This window comes from Melopsittacus undulatus, chromosome Z, assembly GCF_012275295.1.
Source record: "Melopsittacus undulatus isolate bMelUnd1 chromosome Z, bMelUnd1.mat.Z, whole genome shotgun sequence".
NCBI lineage: Eukaryota > Metazoa > Chordata > Aves > Psittaciformes > Psittaculidae > Melopsittacus > Melopsittacus undulatus.
This window is the reverse complement of record NC_047557.1, coordinates 30093640-30121053: the sequence shown is the minus strand read 5'-3', so window position 1 is coordinate 30121053 and position 27414 is coordinate 30093640. Positions and strand designations below refer to the sequence as shown.

At 37.6% G+C, this 27414-nt stretch overlaps 1 protein-coding gene across 5 annotated transcripts in view; it reads right to left on the bottom strand.

Moving 5' to 3' along the window:
* Positions 1 to 27133, bottom strand: part of KDM4C (lysine demethylase 4C) — a 265851-nt gene extending 238718 nt beyond the window's left edge. For all 5 annotated transcript variants that reach the window (XM_034073180.1, XM_034073181.1, XM_034073182.1 and 2 more), the window contains exons 1-4: positions 27002 to 27133; positions 15484 to 15647; positions 8389 to 8564; positions 5708 to 5822 (exon numbers count right to left, since the gene is read on the bottom strand). In XM_034073180.1, coding sequence (XP_033929071.1) covers positions 5708 to 5822; positions 8389 to 8564; positions 15484 to 15627 — 435 coding nt within the window. In that variant the 5' untranslated portion in view covers positions 15628 to 15647; positions 27002 to 27133. The remainder of the gene's footprint in view (positions 1 to 5707; positions 5823 to 8388; positions 8565 to 15483; positions 15648 to 27001) is intronic.
* Between the last annotated feature and the right edge of the window lie 281 nt (positions 27134 to 27414).

The window sequence follows — 27414 nt, the reverse complement described above, 5'->3', positions numbered from 1 at the left end:
TGTTTTGGGGGTGTTTTTGTTCAAGGCCTTTGTTTTTGTTCTAATAAAAACATTTGCAGGTTTTTATTGCATCTTCAAAGTGCATAAAACACAGACAGAAAAATGCTATGAACAAAACCCCTGCACCATAAACACACAGATTAAGAGATACAAACTATTACCCTCATTTGATCTGTTTTATTCTTTTCAGCATCCTTTCAGATATAACCACTGCTATGCAGCAGCTTTTGTAGGGTACAGAGAAAGACAAAAACAATTACATTCTCTTTGGAAATGCACACTAGAACCAAACATGTAAGTGAAGGAATGCTCACACTGATATCAACCATGAGAAGATCATAGGGAAAGGACATCTCACATAGAAACACACAATCATAGAATCATTCAGTTTGGAAAAAAAGCTCTAAGATCACTGAGGCCAACCGTTAACCTAGCACTGCCAAGTCCACCACTACATCAGGTGCCTATGTGTCACATCTACACGTCTTTTAAATACGCCCAGAGATGGTGACTCAACCACTTCCCTGGGCAGCCTGTTCCAATCCTTGACCGTATCTGTCAGTCAGCATCCCCAGGTTCTTTTCCACCAAGCAGCTTTCCAGCCACTATTCCTCCAGCCTGGAGCGTTGCATGGGGTTGTAGTGGTCCAAGTGCAGGACCCAGCATTTTGCCTTGTTGAACCTCATACCACTGACCACAGCCCATCGATCCAACCTGTCTGGATCCCTCTGCAGTGCTTTCTTATCTTTCAGGTGATCAACACTCCAACCCAAATTGCTGTCATATGCAAACACTCAATCCCCTTGTCCAGATCACTAGTAACAATATTAATGAGACCTGGCCCCAGTTCTGAGCCCTACAGCTCAGAAACGCCACTTGGAACCAGCCACCAACTGGATTTAACTCAATTCACCACCACACGTTGGGCTCAGACGTATAGCCAGATTTTTACCCAGCAAAGAACAGCCCCATCCAAGCCATGAGCAGCCCGTTTTTCCAGGAAAATGCTGTGAAAAATCATGCCAAGGGCTTTACTAAAGCCTAGGTAGACAACATCCACTGCCTTTCCCTCATCCATGCAGAACTTCCTACATTAAAAAAAAAAGGGAAATAAATAGAGTTCATGTCCCTTCATTAAGCTATGTACATCTGTACATCCTTGTCCTCGGTTCAGCTGTAGTAGTCATTTTTCTCCTCCTTAGTAGCTGGTGTAGTGTTGCATTTCCGACTTTAGCCAGAGAACAATACTGGTAACACACTGATGTTTTAGTTGTTGCTCAGTAGTTCTTACCCCAATCGAGGACTTTTCAGTTTCTCATGTTCTGCCAGTGAGGATGGGCATTGGAAGCCAGGAGAAAGCAGAGACAGAACACCCGACCCAAACTAGCCAAAGGGGTATTCCATACCACAGCACTTCATGCCCAGTATATAAACTGGGGGGAGTTACCCAGAAGGCCCAGACTGCTGCTCGGGTAAGGCTGGGTATTGGTTGGCAGATGGTGAGCAACTGTATTGTGCATCACTTGTGTTTATTGTTTTTTCCCTTCCCTTTTTAGTTTTATATTCTCTTCCCTTGTTATTTCTCTTATTATTGGTGGTAGCAGTAGTGATTTGTGTTATACCTGAGTTACCGGACAGTTCTTATCCCAACCCCCATGGGAGTCACGTTCTTTTGATTCTCCTCCCTTCCCTTTGGGGAAGTTTTTCAACTTTAGCTTTTCTCTACTGAATAGCAAATGCATTTGACAGCACTAAAGTCAAATGTGTTTTATGACCATTAGGTCATAAAACATCAGATCAGTTACTTTTCTTTGGAACTTCATTTGAAACCAGGAAGATTTTCTCCATTCCCCAGCTGCTAGATCAGTCCAGGCAGGGGTTTCAAACATCTTTCCCATCTGTTCATAAAAACAAAATTTCAAACCAATTTAAAAACAAACAAACAAACAAAACCAAAACAAAAAAAAACAACAACAACAAAAAAACAACACTAAACAGAGTGTCATGGTTACTCTTACAGCTGAACCCAGGACATAGCAAAAAAAAGAAAAAAGATAAGGAGAGGCAGGGAACCAAAAAGTTAAATTGAGCTCCTTGTATCTCATACAAGGGAACAACTTAATTTGTGGCTTTGGTAATTGGTGGCTCAATTTGATAAACAGCTGGGAATGCCATGCAAGTGGAAGGACTAACAGTAGTTCACCAGAACAGAGACTCCACAGAAGCAGATGAATCACACTCTTAAATTTACTCACAGGTACAACTGACAGATAAATTAATAAAGAGTTAATAAAGTTATTATATCAGAAACAAAATAACATTCTTCCTTCCCCTTCCCCACAGGAGTGGTAATTCTTTTTCACAGCCATTCCACAGGCTAGTCATTTACAGTCTAAGGTGGCTCAAGATGGCATTACATTGATGCTAACTCACAAAGACACCTGTCTTGAAACTACATAACCAAAAAAAATGATTATTTCTCATTAAGCTTACTCAACAATCATAACTATTATGTGTTAAAAATCCATTCATGAGTCAGTTTTTAAACTCTAGCTAATGAGACCAGTGCTTTATTATTGACATTATAAACTCTTTCAGGAATGTTAATTTTCACTCAAGTCTACATGACCTTATAGCAACAAAAAGCTATAACCTTGAACGTATATCTAATAATGTTTATAATTGTAATATAAATAATGATCCTTCAAATCTGTTCCTTAGTTCACTGCTTTTTCTCGAGTCACCTACCTTGTCATTCTCCTACTAAGCACTGTAATTAAATGTAACAGCAATTAAAATACATAGAGCACTGAGTAATATTTCAAGCAAACATTCAACTATCTCAGATTTATTTTCTATAAAGCTCTATACAGTCTACAGAACATTTGTTCTGATAAATTATTTCCTTATTCATAAAGATTTCATCCATGTTCAAAACTGTCAAATAACCATAAATACATTCTAAATACACAACAGAAATTCTGGAATAATCCAAATATGATGAGGCTGAACTTCTAAATCACTGATAGTAGTTGTCAAGGTTAAAAGCACCTATTTAACTTCATGGGTTTTGTTGCTGTTGTTGTTTGGGTTTTGGGTTGGTGGGTTTTTTTTTTCTTTTTTGCTGTTCTATATGATATTAGACCATAACTTTGTCCCATATTCCAAACCTCCAGCATGTCATACTCTTATCTAAAAAAACAAACACTGCTACATGACCAGTGATTTCTTTAGCACAATGCCACTGTGCTGGATTCCACAAGTAATAATTTTGTTTCTTAAACAATATAAATAGTAAAATATAAGGCTTCATCATGCTTCAGACACAGATGCCTCAATGCAAAATTAACGTCACCATGTGGGAAAGAATATATACTTGCTAAACTTTTAACTGAAAGCATAAGGACTTGCAGCACAGCAGCATTTCTCACTAATTTTGATAGCCCAAGTAATGTACACAACACAGTTTCACTAAGTTCCTGCTGGTTTTCTACATGGAGTTCTGCTAGGTATTTCCCTTTCTGTATTAAGTGCAACATCTGTAACACACTATTTTCTATCAAATGCCTCTTGGAGAAAAAACAACCATTTGATTTTATCACAAATAGGCTGTGACAACAAATTAATCCCACCATGCCCTTTCTGGTGTATGTTGCCCAAAACGTCAGTTAATTGTGCTCATCTCCTGTCTCAGAATAATGGCAATCCTTAAGGTAACCGAATACAGACCTAAGAACAACCTCTAACTCGAAACAGTACTACAAAAACATCTTTTCTTAGCACAATCTTTAAGCGTGAAGACATGGAAAGTATTGGTTGTGCAAGCGCACCATCTGCTGGCCAAAAATTAACTTCGGCAAAAATATTCAAAGAGAAAACATTTCCATCAGCAGCATTCTCAACAGTTTGTTACCGGGGATTTTTCCCTTTTTTTCCTCTGAACCCCACTGGGCTGTTCCTCTAACCGGGCAGTCTGTTTACACGCTTTCCTCAGTGTCTATTCCTTTCACTGATATTTCTCCTTTGTTGTTTATTTTTAAATAATACCCAATCATAGGTATTCGGGGGTTCTTTATTCTACCTGTTACCTTTTTCTCACCCACTACTTTATTTCCCACTCCCTGCAACTTTCAGTACTTCCTTTGTTTCCCCTTCCTATACACATAACACCTGATTTAGGCTTACTGAATGCTGCTCTTCTCGCTTCACTTGCTGCTTCCTCAGCCTCCCAATCTAATGGCAGACCAATCCCATGAGGAGGAAATCTCTGACCTTCTCTTTGACCAGTCAACACTTCAAAATTGGATATTACTGCACTCTCTGTTAATTGAAATTGTTGCTCATGGAACAGTAACCTTAAGAAACTAAAAGCCAAAGAAAACACAATCAAAACAAAGTATACATTTCTAAAATGCTACACCAGAAGGCATTATCTGCCAACATTAAATAAAAAAAAAAGTATTAGAGAAGAAAAAAGGCAACTTCTATTCCTTGGGGGAAAAAAACAAACAAACAAAAAAAAACCAAAAACAAAAAAAACCTGCTTTTCCTGTGCCCCATTTCTGATCTCCACAAAGCAACACCGAAATGTCTCTTCATCGCAGCACTCCAAATCAAAATCTTGTTATTTCCCATATGATTTTTATACAGCTATTTGGACACACAACAGAATTAGGACTTCCTGCTTTCTCTAACAATAGACAACTGGACATCCATAGCTATCTTTCAATGACCACATAACATAGTGCAAAAACTAAACTGCCTTAAGCCATACTGGCTGACCACTTATCTTTGGACAGAGTCTTCAAGTATTTTATTTTCTGTGAAGAAATATGAAACATTAGCCAAGCCCCAGACCATCTGCTACAGTGAAATTCTGCCCTTTTTTTTTTTTTTTTAATGACTGGAGAAGGCAGTTACATAAAACAGGAAATAACTCAAGAACTCCATGTTAGATTATTCTGCAGAAAATTTTGCCCTGTATTTTTTAAAAATACAAATCATTTTTTAAATCCCAACATTTCTTCTGTTGATCTCATTACTTAAATAATCCTTTCAAAATTTAGTTCCCATAGCTGCTTATGTAGCCTAATTGGTATCAATGGATATTCTCAAATTCAATGGATAACATAGATCTGTGTTAAGAATCACTTCTTATTTATGGAGATCTTGGCACATAAAAAGCAAAAAAAATTTACTTAGGAAGTTTCCATTCCATCTATTTTAATCCAGAACACATTTCCAGGAAACTGGTGGCATTCTAAGTATGTAGAAAGCACAGCAAACAATCTTTCTTCGTGAAAGAGATAAATTAAGTATTTCATATTTTAATTTTAAATTAGAAGTTACTTAAAATATGATACAATTTCTACAGAGGTAAACAACAAGCATACTAAAATGTTAATAAACAAATAAATAAGAAGGAATCTCAAAGTTCTGGAGAGTTCAAAGCGAAGAAAGGGAAGAATATTATAATTGGGGAATCATATGATCAGTAACACCAGCAATATCCTACTAAGGACAGAACTGCTTGACTCCTGCAGAGGTAGAGTTAATTTCAACCTTGCTTGGAGTCTTTAAAGCGAGTAACATAAAGATTTTAAAGGAAATAGAGATTCTCTGTCACAAAGCAAGAATGTATCCTTTAAGTACAGTACCCCTTAAGAAAGGGCTGGAAGAGATAAACTTCATAAAAAGCTAAGCATACTTCATCATAAATGCTCCCATTGATATCTGCTCCATAAATTGGTGCCACAAAAGTCAAGTTCCTCCAGTATTTACGCTCCAGATCTTCATAATCTACGTATCTTGGGGTGCAGTATCTGCAGAGGAAGAGATAGGTAAAGGTTCAGCATATTCTTCCAACAACCACCTTCACAAAGGACTATGCTTCTGATACTGCAAACTGAATTCTAAGAAACTGCTTTATATAAATAATTTATATTTTATATATAATATGTATTTCATATATATTATATACATACATATAAACAGAGGAACTGGTAGTTGTCCTGAATTCTTAGTTTCATTATTCACCATAGCATGTAACCTCATGACAAATATATATAACCTGACACCTACAGTACCTGAAGTCATACACTTACTCATGAAATATTTCCTTTAGCCTCAAACAGCTAACAGCACATCTACAGACTCTGCTCAGGCTGAGGCTTTCCCTTTTGTTTCTCTTCCACGAAAAAGGCACACATGGAAAAGCCACTTCATTGACAAGTACTTATTATTTACTTGCCTCACTACCAACTCTGCAAACACAGTAATAGGTCCTGCACAAGCCTACTTTTGAACAACTTAAGTGTGCTAATTCTGTCCATCATTGGGCACCATACTTTTAATAGCATAAATACAATTATGTATATACTTTTGGAAGGTTACTCGAGCCTCTTGTACAAACTTGTGGGAATACAACACAAGCACAGTACCACAGAAAACGTCCATCAAATAGCTTTTGCCTTAGGATCCTTTGTCAGGGCTCTATTCCCCCGTATCTAGGTTTTGAGAAAACAAAATCTGCTCCTCCATTACTGCAACTCTGTGAAGTATAGTTTCACATTAGCACTGACAACTTACTACATACACCTCAACTACTGGGAAAAAATACACCATACATGCAAGAATTAAGTACACCATGCACACTTATATCATGAAGCGACACAGAACATACAAGCAAGTTAGCAAAATATCTTAAGTAAAGCGATCTCAGCAATAGAGCTGTTTCAATAATTTATCATGAGGCTCCAGAAAACAGGTTTTGGTACCGAGTAATATGAATACATAAACTCAGTATCGTAACAGAAGTAGCTTGATTACAGGATGCAGGTATGCCCATATTTTCCAGAGGTCAAGGTGAAGAAGTACCTTGGTTCAATGCTGAACTGCAAATGCAACAAAGTAAACGCATAAATTAAAAGATGCAATGCATCAGACTAAGCATACACAATCCTTTTAAAGGCAACTATGATTTAACTTAGATGTTCATGGTCTTTCTCTTTCCAAAAGAATATGAATATTATCACAACACTGAGGAATAATCTTCTGCATTAAGGAACAAAATCATTTGTATGGTAAAATAGGGGCTTTCAGCTACCTAACAGTTTTAAGAAATATAGACTGCATTAAGAGTGTCACAAGAGGTTGCATGATATTTTCTTGAGAACAGATTAATATTTAGAAAGACATACAGCTAGTAATAGATAAAAGCCCTCCCGATTGTTCTTAAATTCACCGATGAAATGAAGTTGTAAACTGATTTCAGCAAAAAAATGAAATCTTTCTGAAAAAAAAAACAAACAAAAAACAAAAAACACAGAAACACTTCCAAAATAATGATAATATAATGAACTTAACTAATGTGATGATACATATTAAAACCTTCACAGCATTTTTGCATTATCAAACTATTTTAAGAAATTAGTGTTTCTCATGGATTAATCAAATGGAAACTTTAAGCATATATTAGTAGGTATCAGAGAATTATATCAGATACCAGACAGGTTTTATATGATTACTGAACAAGTAATTCTAAGAATTATAAAATAGGGTCCCATTCCTACTTACCAGAGGAAGAAAACTGTAAGCATGATAACCTCAAGTTTTCATAAGGAATATAGGGGCAGAAACATACCAATCCTTTTTAACTGAAAAAAGGAGATCAGTTTTGCACTTTTACTAGGACATGGATATTATTAAACATTTGCTGAGGAGCCTCTTTAAAAGGAATTCATGTCCTAGTTTTTCCTGATCTTGGTAACAGCTTCTCTTCTTACCAATTAAGTTACTTAAATCATGAGAGAAACTTTCCTTTAAACTAGGGCAGTGTTACCTTCCTTCATCACATTCAAGTATCCTTCCTCTACAGGATCTTTTGATTCATCTTCCAGAAACTACTTCCAACCAGTTTTGGGAAAATACTAAGTAGAATTTATTCTTTATGTGGCCATCTTGCCATAGTCAGAACACAGACATTCACAAAATGCAGCGCAGGTATTTTAGATTAATGCAAAAACTTATGGGCGAGTTAAAAAACATGTTGGGTTTTAGGGCTGGGTTTTTTTCAGAATTACATGATGACAGGTCAGTCCAATATCTAAGCAGAAAAAATAATTAAACATCAATAGTTGTACTCAAATTCAAATTCTGTCTGTATCATGTTCATTATTTTCTTTATAAGCATTTGTTAGAACAGAACGAAAAAAAAGTAGAGAGAAAGCACTGTCTCCAGTTTTTCAGATGCTTTCTTAATGTCACGTTTTCAACAACAGAAATCTAAACAAGATTTATGTTGTGGTACCTTTAACCCAGGAGACAGAAAAACCTCTACTGAGTGGAAAAAAAATCATCAACTGCCTAGACACCCCCCCATATACATACTTGGTACTGTTGGCCAGTTGCCTGAACTCCTTTACTGTCATTGGCTTTTTCTGAATGTTATACTGTGTGAATAGCCCCGACTGGCCAGTGACCATCTGCTGAATTGGAGCAGGAATCACCAAATCTTCAATATCATCATAATGCTTTCTTGGCTTCCACTCTTTTGGTGGGATAACCTTTAAATTCAGAAATCAAAAAACAGGACATCAACAGTTGCAATACCAGTTCAAAATATTCGGAAAAAAAATCAAAGAAACCAGTCATATGCCCATTGATCAAACAAGTATTTGCTTACCTGCTGTTTTCACTATAACTAACTGATCATGTAAGTGCTCCCAGATAATGCAGAAACCAATTCAAAATGGTCATAGTATTACCTCAGTTAACAACCGGTGACTTGCTGATCTACAGCAATTCAATCACGTGCAACTGTGCAAACATGCACATGTATAGTAACAGAATATTTTATTATCAGAAAGATTCACAAACACTTCATACTCCATGATATAAAACTGTTATCATTAAAAAAAAAACTAAACAATTGAAAGTTCCCTGTCTAAATGCTATTTGGTGCAAAGAGTATAAATAACTATTTCTTACTGAAAAAATAAAAAAAAAATACAGCTATTTTAGAGAGCTTTGTATTGTAGCATCTGCTTAACTTACTCCCCATCACAAAACTGTAGGGTACAACTCCATTACAGTATGCTTGCGCTAACTTACAAAACTTGTTTTATCTATTAACATGGTTTAAACATTATAATTAAAGATTAAAGCTATGAGCAGATTAATCAATTGTAAAGTTAACGCTTTTATATCAAATACCACAGAACTGACCAATGTCTACAAAAACTCCTCAGCAGAAAGTGTTAGCAATAAAGTCATTAGGAATTTCTAAGAAGACAGTAGTAATGCCAGTTCTTTAACAGGCTATGTAATTTTTAACATTCCTTGCATATATTATCTGAAAATAGAAAACTCTCTAGATGTGAAATTGTAACAGCTTTAAAACACAACAGACATTTTTTATATATATTTTTGAGGTTGGTCTGGTTTTGAACTTTTACTTGCCCAAAGGCTCAATAATGCATCCTTTGATCCACTTAATATTCATTCTTTTCTGTGGCATTCAAATCAAATTTTCACAAGCACTGACTTAGAAACTTTTAGATCAGCATACAACAAAGTAGGATGGCTTTCATAAGCATACATCTACCACACATGAATTATGTTATTTGAGTAAGTCACATCTTAGAGGTAGCTTTTACACAAGGCTAGCTAGGCTATCCCTCCAACAAGCATTTCACAATTCCACACAATATTGTCCATTAGAGAGTTTGTTATTACATCACTCTGAGAAAGTAAAAAATTCTGAAAAAATAGTACAAATAGATCCTGAGATCATTTACTACCTTTGGAAAATAATCACAAATTGTGATTTACTAATGCACTCAAACAGTCCATTCACCAAAGAAATCCAATCAAGACCAATCCAATCATGGTAGCAAGCACACATGTCAAGCTGAAGAAAAGTTACCAGGTAGTAACATACTTCCATACCTAATGTTTTTATTTTAAACATAAACAGGCATTTTTATCCAGTTTTTACACAGATGCAATTCCCTCTTTTTCTTCTTTGCTTCTCAGCTTCCATGGGATTTCAGTTGTACAGGGACTATCTAGCAAGTTTTAGTGCTGTTTGCTTTTAGGAAAAAATATAAAATAAATTAATTGAACCACCTTGTGGTTCTTCTTTCACACAAAAATTATATGCACATCAACAAAACACAAAAAGTTTGTTTGGAAGCAGAAAAGTAATGCATTCAGAATATATGCATAGAAATCAAATACATGCACAAAGATTTCCATTTTCACTATTATTATAAAGCATGAATTTGTAGGTTTGGCTCAAATATATGAATACTGAAAAGCAAAATTTGCATTATGTCATATAATTCAAGGTCAGTATGTTTCAAACAATAAAAATATTTCTGTGAATACAGGTTCAAAATATCCCCTTACGCTAAAAAGAGCATGTTTATTACTGTTGTAACCAGAGCACTGATTAGAGAAATTAATCCTCTGTGGACTGATGTATTAAGCATCATTAAAAAAAAAAAAAGAAAAAAATTTGTAACACCTTAAAAATATTGTGCCCAAAGTGACATACAGCTACACAGTATCAGAGTTGGGAATAATGGCAAGATCTCTGAGTTTTTACCACTGACCTGTCCCACTGAAGCCTCTTCACATTCCCTTTAGTAAAAACAACCTATTCAAAGTCAGGCAAGTTAGATTTATTCCACAGAAGCAAACTAAATTGAATTAATCAGCAAAGCTCAAATATAAAAAGGGAAAAAACCTACGGCAAGGATTTCTCATTTATATATCTATAGATAGATATATAGATGGATATACATCTCAAACATCCTACACATATTAACACTGTCTAGTGTTATTCAGCATGAAATATAGTTTAAGTAGGGACATCTTAGTTACAACACTGTCTCCTTCATTAAGGCTGCACATTAATACAACTGAGGTTATTTCAGAGTGCTACCAACAATAATTTCTGTTCAATCATCTTTCACATACTGCTAATCTCCTGTTCTGCATTTGGTTCTGCATTTGGTTCTGAACAGCACTGGCTACTACTTCTATGTAGCTACTTCTACCCCTGCTCTTCTGAAAAATGTTTTCTTCTTGTTGCCACATATTCAGTATCACATTCCAAAATTACTTTACTAGTTGCCAATGCAACTGCAAATTAATTTTACTACTTTGCTCTGTCTAAATGCAGTTCCAAAATACTTCTCATTCAAATAAAAGCAACTAATCTAGCAGTACTCCCTAATTTTCATTTGTTCTGTTACCTCCCGTCCCTGTTTTCCTTTTTAAGTATACGATCCTCTGTAACGGTAAGACTAAAATACATTGTCTATTCCTAAAGCTCATTCCATACTTCCAAAACCCAAATATTTCAGCCAATTTGCTCCAGGGGTGCCACAGCATGTTTTCCACTCTGGAAATAAATGGTTTAATATTAGGAACTTCTTTTAAAAACAAACAAACAAAAAAAAAACCAACACAAAAAAAACAACACTGTATTCACACACACACCACATGCAAGACCTACAGACGTTTACTTACAACCGTTCTTCCACATGTTTGACAGGTCTTCTCCCCTACACACTTTCACATTTAACCTAAGGTGTTGGGTATACCTACTCTGATTATGATCTCTGTTTAAAGCTTAAGTTACTGTTTCTGCATAAGCAGATAGCTCCTCTGGTAGTCTGCATTCATACTTCAGTCCATACCTCCTAGACTTAATATAAATTAGGTCCTTTATAAGTTCATTTTATATTACTATATTTTTGTTATTTTAAATCCAATGACCAAAACTCAGAAAATGCCCCTTATGTTTTTGCTGTATGAATTACTGTCTTGGTAAGATTTTTTCAAGAAATACTTGGGTTTTATATGTAATTTTGAAATATAGCAAAAAAAAGTGAAAATCAGAATATAGAAAGTCTCTAGAAAACTGAGTAGTATGTAGCATGCTGAAAATAACCAAAGGTGCTTTAACTGCTGTTCTAGTATCAAGCAGATGAGGAAAGCAGACTTGCACACTGTGGTTAGAAGCACCCTTCTGAATCACATGACAACTGAAACATGAGTAATGTAATTAATCGGTTTTAAAAGGTTTTATTATGCTTTTTTCCATACATTATTCCAGGGTTTCAGCAGATACCCCACATGCATATAAATACAGATATATACAAATATTTTTCGGTGCTCTTGGGACTCCAATTTTAACAATCTGTACATGGAGAAGAGCTTCAACACATAGTTTTGAAATGTGATAGATGGCACAGGAATTAAATCCTAGGTGTATGGCCAAAAAATGGAGACATACACATTCTCAATCATATAAGCACAAGGACATTCACTTCAAACAAGACAAATTACACTATGCAAAATACCACAAATCCCTGACTACAGGGCCAAATTCCAGCCTTGTCAGCTATGTTCAGCTTTAGTGATTTCAACAGAGACGATATAGAACTACAAGTGCTATGAGTGTAGTGGCAATTTCTGTAAATCGAATTTTGGAATTACTTTTAAGACTGCTAATTTCCAGTTTCTCTTAATTGCATGTATGTGTACAATTTGAGGGAACAGTAGTTTTTAGCCAATTTTTTCCATCCCTACTATCTGATAAAGAGTTCTAATAATAATCTCCTTGAGAGATGGTTAATGAGAACAACCAAAAATATACCATAAACATTTCTTATATGGTACCTATATAGTCCAGATAAAACTACAAAATAAACAGCTACAGTTTGATAACGGCAACACTGAAAGGTTCATTCTTAAGGAAGCTGCTCATGATTTCAGGCGCAAAGAAAGTGGTTTTAATTTGTATTTAATTAAATTAAAAAAAAAAGCTTAAAAACTAAAAATACAAGTTACTCAGTGTTAACTAGGGACATGTATCTAAAACATACTATTCAGTTCTCATACTTATCCTGAAAGCTGTCATATCTCTTTGATTGTCACTTAAATTACTACAATGGGCTACCCACACTTTTTCAACTCAGTTATGGGATTCTCATCTACATCTTGCAGCATACTAAGGTGAAGAAGACCAGAGCCTAACCTCTGTTCTTCTGTTAACATGATCACTGTTTTACAGTGTTAAAGAAAATTAAACTAAACAGGATATGCCTGCATCCACTCCACAGCCAACATCAGCATTATACTTTAAAACACTGAAACACCTGGTAGATATCACAGGGGCATCTAACCTTTAAAAAAGTCAGTTTCACATATACATGTGCCGAACTTACAAGAGTAACTGCTACTTTGGCCCACTATAATAATTTTTAGTGTTTCAACTTCAAAACAGAGTTTACAGGAAACAAAGCTTGCATTCTTCATCATAAGTTTACTAATTTTAAAATTACAGCATTAGTATATTTTATTGGTATTATGCCATTTCTGCCTTCAGTTACATGTGAATATTCAAATCATACCCATTTCCTATATGCAAGAATTAATCTCTTGCTTGGTTACTGCAGAAAGCTACATCTAATCCAAATCTTCACAAAGATAATCTCCTTAAAGAGTTAATGGGGGAAGGGAGGGTAGAGAACACTGAGGACATGAAGGCAACAGCAATATTACAGAAATTTAAAATTATACAATGGAAGTAAAACTGTTCCACTTTTTTTTTTCCATATTCTTTCCTAATGATACTATGTCCATTGCTCTTCTCAGGACATACTCAATGGCTCTGCTTTTTTCTCCTACACTGGGTACACATGGAAATTTAATTGCTGGGTAGCAGGAAATGAACCAGAACCAAGATAAGGGACCAAAACAGAGTGACAACAGAAGCCATACTCATAAGTCAAATAAATCTAAAGAATATTTCCAGTAAGGCAAATTCATTATCTTTTTACACTTCTGGCTGAAATTTTGCAAGCAAGAATGCCAAGACATGAAGAAGTCTCCCTTTCCAAATATGCTAAAGTTCACACACATAAAAGACTAGCACACCTGGCTCAAACCATGACATACTTTAGTCCCACAACTTTAGTATACCAGCAGCCTCAAAAGAGCATTTAGCACCATGCATCAGGAAGCCACTAACCAGCATTCCCAGAAAAGAAGAAAATAAGCACAAAAAACGCTGATGGAGAGTAATTGAAGCTCTTATTTGTTATGAATGTCTCAGAAATAAGAACAGAAGTTTGCATGTACTTTTTAAGGATTACAGTATCATATTAGATGATACACCTCCTCAGAATTGCCAGAGGTAAACAGATACACAGTTTTTAAAGGAAAGTGAAATGCAAGGTACTTTTTTTCTTTAAGAAGATTCTAGCTTTAAATGCTATTCAGTGAAAAGACTAGCTGTGGTCTACAACAGGCATGGCCATAATAAAAAACATATCACACATATTTTTTTTTATAAAAGAAACTAGTTCATTTTTTTATTTTTATTTGGGTTTTTTTTCATCTTACAGACTAACCCTGGTTCATGTAATAGCATCATATAGCCAGAGAAAGTAAAGAGTACAATTTATCCATACCTGTCCTGGTTTTATACACAATATGCCAAAGAAGCAAGCACATTAAATATGAACAAATTGAAATAGAAGATAATCAGTATCATCTCCCCAGTTGGTCATAAGGCACTTTCTGCTTTTTTTGCTAGATCCCCATGAAACAGGATTAAAAACTATGAACAGCTGAAATAAAGCTATTCTTATAAACAATATGAAAACAAGAATATTTTTTTCAAGTTGGATCCACGTACTTAATCCACAGAATAATACATAGCTAGAATCTCCTGCTTACATACACATTAATGGTGTAAATCTGTTAGCAGAAGTCACTACTATGAATTTGCTGTTTACTGTTCAAGATGAGAGGACTGCAATAGTTCATCCCCCCACAAATAAGTAGGTTCCATTATATAACTGAATTTGGGAAAAGCTCAGCTAAGGTTCCCACTGTTGCCTATTTATCACATTTCTACTCCTGGTTGCAAAGGCAATGCAATGATAGTACACCTCCAATTCTCATTAACATAAGACTATTACAATTAAAAAGAAAACTATTTCCATTCAAACACTATCTTCGTGCATACACCCATTAACAATAGTTGGATTATTCGCTCCAGTAAAGTTACACACAACCCTAAAACACCAAGTGCAACACCTGGTAGATCTGCATTTTCCGATTTATACTACAAACTCCCTATTTTGTTCTGATTTGACAAAAACTAGTTTAAACCTGCCTTTAAGAAGAAATCCTCTTTTGCTGTTATAAACATGGGAACAGTTGATTTTTAGAGAGAAAACAGTATACATTGTCTTCATTAATTTGCATGAAACATTAGAGATACCAAAAAAGGTCTTTCTTAAAACAGTTCAGAACCTATTAATTGAAAATAATTTTTAAAAAAAAAAAAAAAAAAAAAAGCTACATACTGAAATTATCAGTTTTGCAATCAGCAAAATACAAATAGTGGAAAAAAACAAGTATTAGGAACCATTTTCCTTCTACATTATAGAAGTTTACCTTTGCAACTCCAGCCCTATGAGCACCTTGTGATTCCATGTACACTAAGTATTTGTTGAACTCCCTGAATTCATCCATCGAAGGCCTAAAAGTCATGATTTTGCAGCTTGGGTTTGGAGGACTATCTGAGATGACAGCAGACATTGCAGTTTCTTTCAATCCAGCTTTTAAGGGAAAAAAAGCAAAAATAAAATAAAATAAATACACTGAAAAGAATAATCAGTAAAACAAATTCTGAGATTTGACATACATGTTTCAAACAGGAAAAAAGCTTTCAAAATCCTCTGCTCATGCTGCCATAAAAGGCACACATGTATACTTTTCCTCCTTACTCCTTCAAGAATATCTGGCCCTTATCCAGCACAAACACTATCACGACAATCTGGTCCATACCTCTATTTTTATGGCATGTTTCCTCTAGTTAACCTTTAATATCACAGTAGCATCTTCCTGTGGTGATCCAGTTGCAAGTTGCTGCCTTTTTCTCTCTAGAGATTTACATTACACGGACACAATCTAAGGTAACAATGCTATGCATTTGATAAAACACTCCCATTTAGTGTATGGAGAAAACCAACTACTCACTTCCCAGTCACACTACAAACGTAGAGAAAGAGCTCCTCAATTTCCTAACTCTTGTATCAGCTCTTGTATCTTGTATCCAGTTTAACAACTGGAGTATTATTAGCCCTCATTCTCTGAAATCTAAAAGAAACAAAGCATGCAAGCGATACGCATAAAGACTTACAGCGTTCTCTGTGACTTCCATTTCTACATGGAGGATGTCTTTATGTCTTTCTGTGTTTCATCCTCCAAAAGGTAGTTCAGCATTTAGTCTGCTTTTTGTGTCCTCATTTTTCTTCTTTTTACTTCCCCACTTCACCCAGCACACCACTCTCTAGTTAGTACTTGATTAGACTTCTTCTACACTCCTACCTTCAATAACATACTATTCTCCACCTTACACTACTTTCAACCCTGTTCAACATTAAATTTACCAAATTTCTACAACTTGCACATTCTGAAAATCAGTACCACTTTAATTTTGAAGTATTTTTGCATTTAAGTTATCAAGTCCATAGAGGAAAACACACCTCAACATGTATAAGTGGATTAACTTCCCTCAGCAGTAAACACTGAGCTCATATATAATGTACCCTTCGTATATTCCCATCCATTAAAGTTCCATGTACAATCTTGCTCCTATGACAAGTCCCAGGAAAATGAAACTCAGATTTATGACCAAAGATGAAGCTATGCTTTCCTTCAGTGCGAGAAGTACAGTAGACAGTGTCTACTACTTATAATGTTTTACTGGCAGTAAAGTGACACTAGAAATATAATCAAACAGGGTATTTTATTTCTCTGTACAAAATCAGTTTTTAGGCTTTCACTTTTATATGTATTAAATAAGAATATAAATCAGTGAAATACACACACAAACATAAAGACACTCCCCACCTCTAAAAAAAGAAATAAATAAAATCCTCTGCTATTTCTCCACTGGGAAAAAAAATTAATAGTCCTTCATTATTCATAATTTTACAGTTTTCAATCCATGCCACTGACTATATGAAAGATGATACCCAGCAGTGAGCAGTTATTACAGCATACAGATTAACATCCTTCCCTCAACTCTTCCAGTATTACCCAACATTTTCAGTGCAGTTTTGGGGGGCTTTCTAGGGAGGCAGAGAGGGCAGAGAGGAGGAGTGTTACTTATTCTTTGATTGGTTTGGTTTTTGTGAGTTTTGTTTTTTTTTTTAAAGAAAATTACTTCAGTATCTGTCGTGGTTTAAACCAAGTCCACACAGCTCATTCACTCACTCCCCCCCTTGCTCACCCAACTCCCGGAGAGTTAGGAAGGAGAATCCAAAGAATGTAGCCCCCACAGGTTGAGATAAGAACAGTTTAATAACTAAGGCATAACACAAATCACTAATGCTATTACTACTACAAATAATAATGATAAAGCCAATAACAGGTGAAGAGAATACAACACCTCACCAGCCACCAACCCATAACTCACCCCACCCTGCCCGACCGAGCACCGACCGATACCTCCTCCATCCCCCCACAGCTCCAGCCCTTCCGGCTCTCTCCCGGTTACATCCTGGGTATGACGTGCTATGGTATGGAATACCTCTTTGGCTAGCCTGGGTCAGGTGTCCTGTCTCTCCTTCCTCCTGGCCTCCCCTCCTCCCTGGCAGAACATGAGCTCAGAAAAGGCCTTGGACAAACCAAACATTTGAGCAGTAACTCAAAACATACTTGCTGTCAGTAACCATTCTCAGCCCGAAAGTCAAAACACAGCACTGCACCAGCTACCAAGAAGGAGAAAAATGACTGCTACTGCTGAATCCAGGACAGTATCCACTTGTGAATTTTGTCTTTTACATCACTAATATTCTTTCCTTTAGTGGATAGATGAACTTCTTGAAAGTATGCTTTAGCTAGTACTAAGCTCAGTGTCCCCAAACCAAGTCAAGCATTCCTAAAACACTAACAGATTGGTGGGGGCAGAGGGACATGCTGCAACAAGCAGTAGCTGGAATTGGTTCAGCCAACTAGTAACTGAACTGCTGTCTCATTACTTCAACATCTCTCAGACACGTTACTTTATCCAAGACTAATCACAGCAACTATTTCCACTTAATTCAATGTGATATTTGTAGACAATACAAAAATGGGAAGATCGGCTGATACACCAGAGGGTTGTGCTGACATCTAGAGAGGCCCGGATAGGCTGGAAAAACAGGCCAACAGGAACCTCGTAAAGTTCAACAAGGGGAAGCGCAAAGTGGGGAGAAGCAACCTCAGGTATGGAGGTACATGCTAAGGGCTGGCAGGCTCGCTTCACAGAAAACACCTTTAACGGGTTTGGGAAACACAGCCAGCAATGTGCCCATGCAGCAAAGGTGCCTAAAGGTGTCCTCAGCTAGATTTGGAGGAATGCCACTAGCCAGTCAAGTGGGCCAGTAAGATACTGAAGGGACTGGAGCATCACTCTAAGGGAGGTAGGAGGGTTCAGAATAGGGGAGACAAGGAATGGGGGAACCATATCAAAATATATAAATACCTGCAGGAGGGTGCAACAGGGAGGGATCCAGGCTTTTATCAGCAGTGCCATGACAGGACTGGAGACAATGGGCACTGGCTGAAACAAAGGAGGTTCTTCCTGAACATCGGGGAAACAATTTTTCACTGTAAGCATGGTCAAACACTGGAAGAGAGAGGTTCTCCATCTTTAGAGATACTCAAAGCCCAAATGGACACAGTGCTGGTCAACCTGCTCTAGTTTATCCTTCTTGAGCAGTGGTGTTGGGCTACATGTTCTCAAGAAGTCACCTCCAGCCTCAGTGAGTCTGTGATTCTGTGATCTTACCCTCACATAGCTAGCTATAAAGAGCAAGACTCTCCCCAGTGGAGGCCAGACACAGTATATAACTGGCAATAGGCACAAACCAAATACATTAAATTCAGTTTAAGCATAGTAAAAAAATTAGCATGGGGTGATCGAATACTGGTACAGGCTGCCCAGAGAGGCTGTGGAGTGTCTATCCTTGGAGATATTCAAAAGCCAGCTCAACACTGCCTGAGCCATCCTATGTAGTGGAGCCTGTTTTGTGCAGGGAAACTGGACTATCTCCAGAGGTCCCTTCCAACCTCCCCAGTTCTCTAATTTTGAGCTCTAAGTTAAACACCTATTTACTGCTCTAAGTTAAACACTGCATCTGCACAGCTAAACAACCTTTTTATCCTAGTTTTGTCTATGGGCAAAAAACACACACAGGCACAGTGTCTGTATGTGTTTCTACAAACCTGAGGCTCAATCTTACATAAATTTTTGGGATTAAACTTGCTTTAGCTGAAGAAGTGTAAGTCTCAAAGATAAATTATTTCCTACACTCCTTATGAAAATGGGTAGAGACATGTAAAAGCTATATCCAAGCATTTCAGCTATGAGAAAAGCTCAGATGATTTCAGCTAGTATCTGATTTCAACTACCAGGCACAACAGACTAATTATCACACAAATAACCATGATAAAAAAATCCTCTCAACGAAGACATCTCAACAAAACACATTGGTTTTAACAGCTGAGCTGCTTTAAAAGTAACAATGTACCAAATGAACTAAATATACCCTAGCACTTAGCCACAATGAAGAAGTTAGTTAATTTAAGGACTGTTAAACAGCAATTGTCAATCTAACTTCCACAATCATACATGCCACCGTGTTTGCCTGCTGCTTGATTTCTAAAATCCTGTTTGCAAAACATACCAAAGTAAAGATACTAACTAGCTTATTCTTTTTTTACATCTCTGGAATTAGAATAAGGCTCAAGCATATAACTGAACTGTACTGTAATGAACCCAAATCTGTATCATAAGCAGAATTAATAACTTCTAACTAATCATGAAGACGTGTAGCATCAAAAAGGCAGGATGACTGACCAGCTTAACTGAAGTGCAAAAAAGACATTTTTTTTTTTAACACGGGATCTTTTTTTCCTACCTGCTTCCATGCATCTTAGGGTCCTGTTCCCTCTCCAGTGACCACAGAAAGCAGCCAGCTATGTCATTTTTGGTGGAAATATACTGTCAGATCCATGCACCTACACTACCCTTCCTCCTCAGTAAAAGACTTCTTTCCATTCATTTACTGGGTAAGCAGCTCTCTGATAAGCACAATGTTGGTAAAAACGCTCCCCGAGCAGAGTAATGCTATGTAACCTCTATAGCTGAGGAAGTAGAAAGATCATAAAGACTGCACAGTATTTCCTACACTAGAAGTCCACAGACTTCTCAATAGAAATGCTATTCACTTTTTGATTTCTTAATAATTTAAAAACTGTATAGCTGTGACCTATCAGTTGAGACTTCTTAATCTCATTTCACAATTATTGCAGTAATGTTCATTACAAATGTCAGTCTAAAACAGAAAGTACCAAGACTGATTTATATGGTTTAAATTTACCACAGAAACAAAGCTATGCTGCAAATCAACCGGAAATGTTTGCCTTCCAATTCTCTATGTCATTTTCTCAAGGACATTGTGGAATTCAAGAGTTCTGCATACTCCCTCCCACCAAATTCCTACTTCTGCTCTCTCATAAAAAAATTAATTTATACACTACCAAGTCATTAAAACAAACAGAAAATGTAGTTCAATATAAGAAGAAGAAGCCTCCAGAGGTTCTTTTGCAGACAAGAACATAAATACTAAGATACCATTCTAAAGTAAAATCCACGCAATCATACTACTACTTAACTGTTCTACATAGGTGTATACGTAACTGTTTTGTGATATCACAAAGCTGTACCTGTTGAGAAATAAAACTTCCAGAGGTTTTATTTACTACTACACAATGAAAATTTGCAAGACATTAGTAAACACAAAAACTTACAGAAACAAAGGCAGTTATACTCACTTAGGCTGCACATCATAAAATAGAAAGACCAGTAACATATATATACTACTGGTTAGAGTTATTTTAAATCCCTAATATCAACATTGTAATCATCCATTTTCTGTTCCCCTTGCAAGACAATATTAAATATAGACAAGACTGACCATAACCATATAGAAAAGCAGATGGTAATGTGAATAGATGAGAAGACATTCTCCACTAAAATTAGCACACATTAATACCTCACGTAACACTGAAAAAAGTTTTTTACTAGTCAGAGGAAGGCTTTAGTTAAACAAGCTCCAGCTATGAGCCTAATCCAATGAACTGCAAACCTGCCCATAAATCTTGAATTTCTTGGTGATCAAGTAATGTGCCAATATCTTGAAACGTGCTTGATTACACAGCACAAAAATTAGATAAAATGCAAGCATGTAGCTTGTCCAAACTTGCCAGGTAAAGAGCCAATAGCTGGGTTAAAGAATCTGATTAGCCTTTTTAGGAGTTTATACCCATTGTCAGGCCTTGTCAAAAGATCTTCAAATCATCAGCCAAGAGCACGTTAATGCTACATTTCTCTTAATACAACAGAAGTCATATGAGGTCAGCAAAATCTAATCATCCATGCCTATGTCAGTATGTGGCCCAAAATACCTAATTAACCTAAATCAAAATGTCAAAGTACAGCACTAGAAAAGCTCATATACTCAATTCACAGCAAGATGAAATCTCATTAATGTTACCAGTATTTACATGTTCAAGATGCAAACTCATTTCACCAGTTATAATGACAGGCAAGTGCTTTTTAAACAAATCTTCTAATATTTAAACTGTATAGCCTGTACAAACCTAACAAACTTGACCCTTTAATGTATACATTAATGACCATTACAAAAACCTGATAAAAGACTGTAAGACTAGGGGACTGCCAAAAAACAAGTGGGTGGGAGACACAACAGACAAGAAGAAAGAAAAGAGTATCTTTCTGCGTGCTTTAACATTAGTAACTAAAGCTGAACATGGGAAGAATTCATTACCGACATCTACATAACAGAAGTTTTAACATATTACATGCTTGAACACACTTTATTCTGTATGACTGCTTAGCAAATGCAGAATCTACAGGATTATATCTTCTATATACTAAGAAAAGGACCTCTATACCTCACCACAGCAAACTGAATCTTAACTATAAAAATCAGTACCAGGCAGCTATGATTTTCAGCCTCAAACAAAACAGTGTCAAAACAGTGGACTGCTTTTTGTAACATCTACACCTTACCATATTGTTAAAGCTATGAGGATGCTAAATATAATTTATTGGTGGGAGAATTATCTATTAAACGCCATTCTTCCATGCAAAATCCTCCATACCAAGAACAAAAAATTCCCACAACTGAAAAACATCTTTCAAGTTTCATTTATTTGATACATAATATAGAAATCCAAACTACCAATTTTGTTTACTCAAATTACAAGCAAGAGACTTATTTACATAACTAGAAAATACTCTATTAAAACAGACTGAAACACAGCAGAAAAAAAGCAAGTTAATCTGCTGTTGGTTAAAACACACAAAAACCTGCAGTCTTCATTACACAAAACGAACTTTCAGTATTACAGGACAGCCTTTCCACCTTAACACTAAACTGTCAGATGTCCCCCGAAGGCTATTAACTTCTTTTTGCTTCTACTGTACATTAACTAGTAGAGTTCCACCCCTCATCAGCAGGGAACCAAAACTATCTGGCTTTAAACCACACAAGACCTGACATAATTGTTCTTCCAAAGATGCTTTTGGGAATCAACTTGTTTGCCAAATGGTGCCCATTTTGCCCCCTGCACTGAAAGTACTGCTGAACAAGAAAGAAGAAAACCAAAACACAGTCTGCTTGTCCTCCTTTCAGCTAGCATAAAGTTGGGTTTTTTTTTTTCTTAGTAGCTGGTACAGATCTGTGATTTGGATTTCTATTTAGCACTTCTATCAATTTATACTTACGTGTTGATAACAAAGATGTTTTAGCTGTTGCTTGACAGTGCTTGCTCCAAATAAATGACTTTTCATTTTCCCATACTCTGCCTGTGACCAGGTGTGCAAGATACTGGAAAGAACAGGGACAGGACATCCGACTTGCACTAGCCAAAGAAGCATTCCGTACCACAGAACATCCTGCTCAACACTAGGCGAACCTGGCTGGGAGCCACCGATCACTGCTCAGGGGTGGGATGGGGATCAGTCAGTGGAGTGGTGAGCAATTGTAGTCTGCATTACTTCTGTTTCTTGAGTTTTATTCCTCCCGCCTTTCTCTCCATTTTTCATAGTATTATTATTGTTACTATTGTATTTCATTATCAAATTATTCTTATCTTAACCTGTGGGTGCTACCTTTTTCCAATTATCCTCCTCAAGCCACTGAGCAGGGAGGGGAAGGGGGGAGGAAGCAGCTGCATGATACTCAGCTGCCAGCTAGGGTTAAACCATGACACTGCTACCTCTGCTTTGCTATACACAAAATTATAAGCTAGCATGGAAAAGTGCTTAATAACTATAAGAAAAATAGCAATATCAAGAACCTTTTCCCAACAACACAAATTAAACAAATTACATAAAGCAAGTTCCAGTAAATGAGAAAAAGAAGGAAGATGGGAAATAAAAAAAAACTACGAAAGTCACCACTTCTTGCAGGTAAGTTAATTCAAATACACAATCTGCCCTTATCCTTTTCTTGAATTTTTTACCCATGCTATGGGACAATAAACATCTGAGGGAGAATTAATTCATCCTGAAAAAACTTGTTCAAATAACTAACAATAAGAAACTAAACTTCAGAGAAAGGCATGCACAAAAAGCCACAGCATGAGGCTGATCTGAAAGAAAGCACAAAATAATGTATTTTAACGAAGTTTTCAGATACACATTTTCAATTTAAAAAAAAAAACACAAGACACAGCAATCACATTATGAAGTACTAGCCACCATTTTTTAAGGAATCACTCAATAAAAACACTTTATTGGCAAAACTTGAGGAAAACCTTATTTCCCCTAATACTTATTTGCAGAAAAAAAAAGGAAAGGCATTTGTACAGTCAGCTCCTTCAGATATGGAAACAAACTGCAGATAAAGAAGTCTTACTCTGCAATACTCTAAACTGCAATTTAATTTACAACATAAACAAAAACTCCTTAAGCTCATCTTATTCTTACCACAGAGATGGGCAGATTCACTTCTGCATTTTCCTGAACAATTTTTAAACAGTTTTTAGCACAATCTGTACGTAGGTACTATTCAACTCCCAATATTGTTTGCCGAAGCAAATTCAGATACAAGATACTGCAACAGTGCACAGTCAATAATTAGCTACAGGAATTACTTTCAGTTAACTGGAATCATAAAAGCATCGTTTGCATGTCCAACTATTCCTGAGCATGCAAATAGTTAATTCTTAATGTAATTTGGTTTTGAATACTTACGTTTGAATTGTTCCTTTACTAATAGAAAATGTACATGCAAATTATGCCTACCTAGTTTATGTATCTGGCTTAGAAAAAGATCCTGTTTCCCAGGAATTCCAAATCTGTTATACAGGTTATTGAGCATACTAACTTCTGTAGAAGTCTGTAAACTGAAGATCTCGAAGTCAATAAACTGTAGTACTTAATAGACCAATTGAGCACTGTTTAAATTGAGGAAGTCCTAAACTCAATCAAATAATTTTCAATAGGTAAGACATCACAATTTTTTTATTATTGTTGTGCTTGCTCATCATCTTAGAAAGATTCAAATAATTAGCACTTGACAACATTTTTCTGATTTTAATGTATTACTGTAGCAACCGTGCATTTAGATTTGGTGCAGAACTGTTTTGTTTAGAAATCAGAACAAGAGATGCAAAATTCTGTACTCAATACTCATCAAAAATTCAGGACTAAGAATTACAGGACTAGACTATTTCAACATATTTACCACTTAAAAAAATAAAAGGGGGGTGGCTGTTTAATCATACCTACCTCTTTAAATGAAAGATTGTTTCCTGGGTTAGTCCCTAGAAAGCAAACTGCTCTCATATACATCCCATGTGCAGATAGCTAAAAGAAAATCATCAGTTGCCAGCAGTCAAATAACAATACTCCAAACCGAAGCTGATAGCAAGATATGTGTGATTACCAGTAACTCAGTTTACTCTCATTTCAATTACTGAAAAGGAAATCATGCCTGTATTTTATGTTGTCTTGTGTTTGGAAGGTACTTCTGTGAGGTAATACCATCTGCTAGTTATCACAGTTCAAGGAAAAATAAGGGTAAAGCCCAAGACAAATTTTATACCATAGTAATTTTCACATGCTTTAATCATTGAAAATGTGAGGGGAAAAAAAGAAAAAACACCACAGTACAGTGACAAAAAAAAAAAAGAGACTGCACTGGGGTGCCAGGTGGTTTCTTTCTTGTAAGAAACATTTCAGTTTAAAAACCTCTGATTTAGTAGCCACCAGGTAACTTCTATTGCTGCTGTCACTATCCCAGACAAGATTTCAAAGAATTATACAGCTGCAGTTTAATAATAAAGATAATAAATATAAGCTTTATATAAGTAGTATAAGCTGGTACAGATCCTCGAAAAACACTGACACCAGTATTTTTCCTAACACAGTTAACTGGGGGGGGGGGGGGAGGGGAGGGGGCGGAAAGAAAAAAGGTATTTAGTATTGATTAGGAGAAAACTCCGTGAACAAACTCGCCAACAAAGTTTTAAAGCTGACAAGCAGGTATTCTTTATTGCGGCGCCGGGAGACACAGGGGATAGCTCCTCCTAACGTGTCTCCCCGTATTGCTCTACAGGCCATCCTTACATGGTCATTGAGCATATTACATCATTTCCAGAAAGTTTCCCGCACTCATACAAAAATGTGATGTGGTCTTTAAGGGTCGTTTACTTTTCCCAGCTTAATTAACCTTGCAGACATAGCAATCATCCTGTTCTTCTACTTATCATCTAGTTTAAGTGCTCCCATCCTGGCCATCAGCTAGTCCCAGACACTCCCCACCCCCAGGTCCCGTTTTCCATTCTGCTTTTCTCACACCTTTTGTACTAAGGTTCTGAGGACCTACAACTATGTCAACTACCTTCAGGCAAAACGGTTACTTTCCATCACAAAGCCATCAAACTTATCATTACTTAGAACTGATTAAATTTTGTGCCTCCTTGTATCAGTATACACTTCTCATTTCAGATTGCCAGTTAAAATCAAGCACAGAAGAGAGAAGGCTCATTAATAGAAAAGGGCTGTAACATGGCAAAATGCGCTAACCCTGAAACTAGCTCCGAAAGTGTGGAACACTATAACCACAATCAGGTGTGGTACCAGCGCTTGGGAAGTGTGTGACTGAGACGACGGCTTTAAAGTCTTTTCCTAACACTTTCCACCGTTAACTTGAGGAACACCTCAGATAAGCAGAAACGACGGAGCTGTATCACCGCGACTGTATTTTGTAAGAGAGGAAGGTTGTTTGGAAAGTCCACAGGATTTCATCACAGCCCACAAAAACACGGAGAGAGGCAACGCCGTATTTCGCTCTGACCACCCATTTCGAGCACCCGGGGTAGTTGCTTGATCCGTCGGAGAGCTTCCCCCTGCCCGCCCCGACCCAGCATCGCTGCCCACATGCGGGAATACGAGACGTAATTTTCCGACACCTGCCAGTTTCATTTCCTCAGCTCCGTCCCAGCCACCATCCCCTTTCCCGCAACGTGCAGTCCCCGCACCGATTCCCACCCGTCTGCCGAAAGTCCTGACCCCTCATGCACCCCAACGGGGGCTGTCCGGCTCCACAGCGGCCGCTCCGCCTTCGCACCTGACCCCTGAGGCCCGCCTAGGCGCGACAGCCGGCAATACATTGCCCCGCTGCCGGGACCCACCGCGCTTCGACCGGCCCGACGCCGATACCCCTGACTCACCGTGATCTGCCTCACCGCCATCACCCCCCCCGCCCCGGTTTTCCCGCTGGCCCCCGGCCCACACACACCCCGCGCCCCCGCTCCGATCCGGCAGGCTGCCCCACGCCTCTTCCCCCCGCAAGCTCGCTACCGCTCTGAGCTCGCCCCGCACCTGTCCGGGAGAGGGTTAAGCGGGCGGTCGCAAGCAGAGGGAAAGCGAGACGGAACGGGAACGGCGGCAGTGCGGCTTGCTGCGCTCGGCTCGCCCGCGCCGCTCCGGCCGGCGCGTCTCAGGTCCCGCCTGCCTTTCCCCGCCGCGCCGTTGAGACGCCCCGCTCCGCGAGCGGATGACAGCTGCTGCCTGCGCATGCGCGCGGCCATAGCAAGAACGGCCCCAGCACGCACAGCCGAGAGGCTGCCGGGGGGGGGAAGGGGGGAGAATGGGAGGGGGGTGGTTTGGGTGGGCGGAGACCACGTGACGGAGAAGTAGCGTCCGCGTCACGTGCCACGAGAGGGCGGTGCCGCCGGCGCTTCCGTGCGGAACGCGGCGCTGCGGGCGGGGCCGCAAATCACGCTGTGGTCACG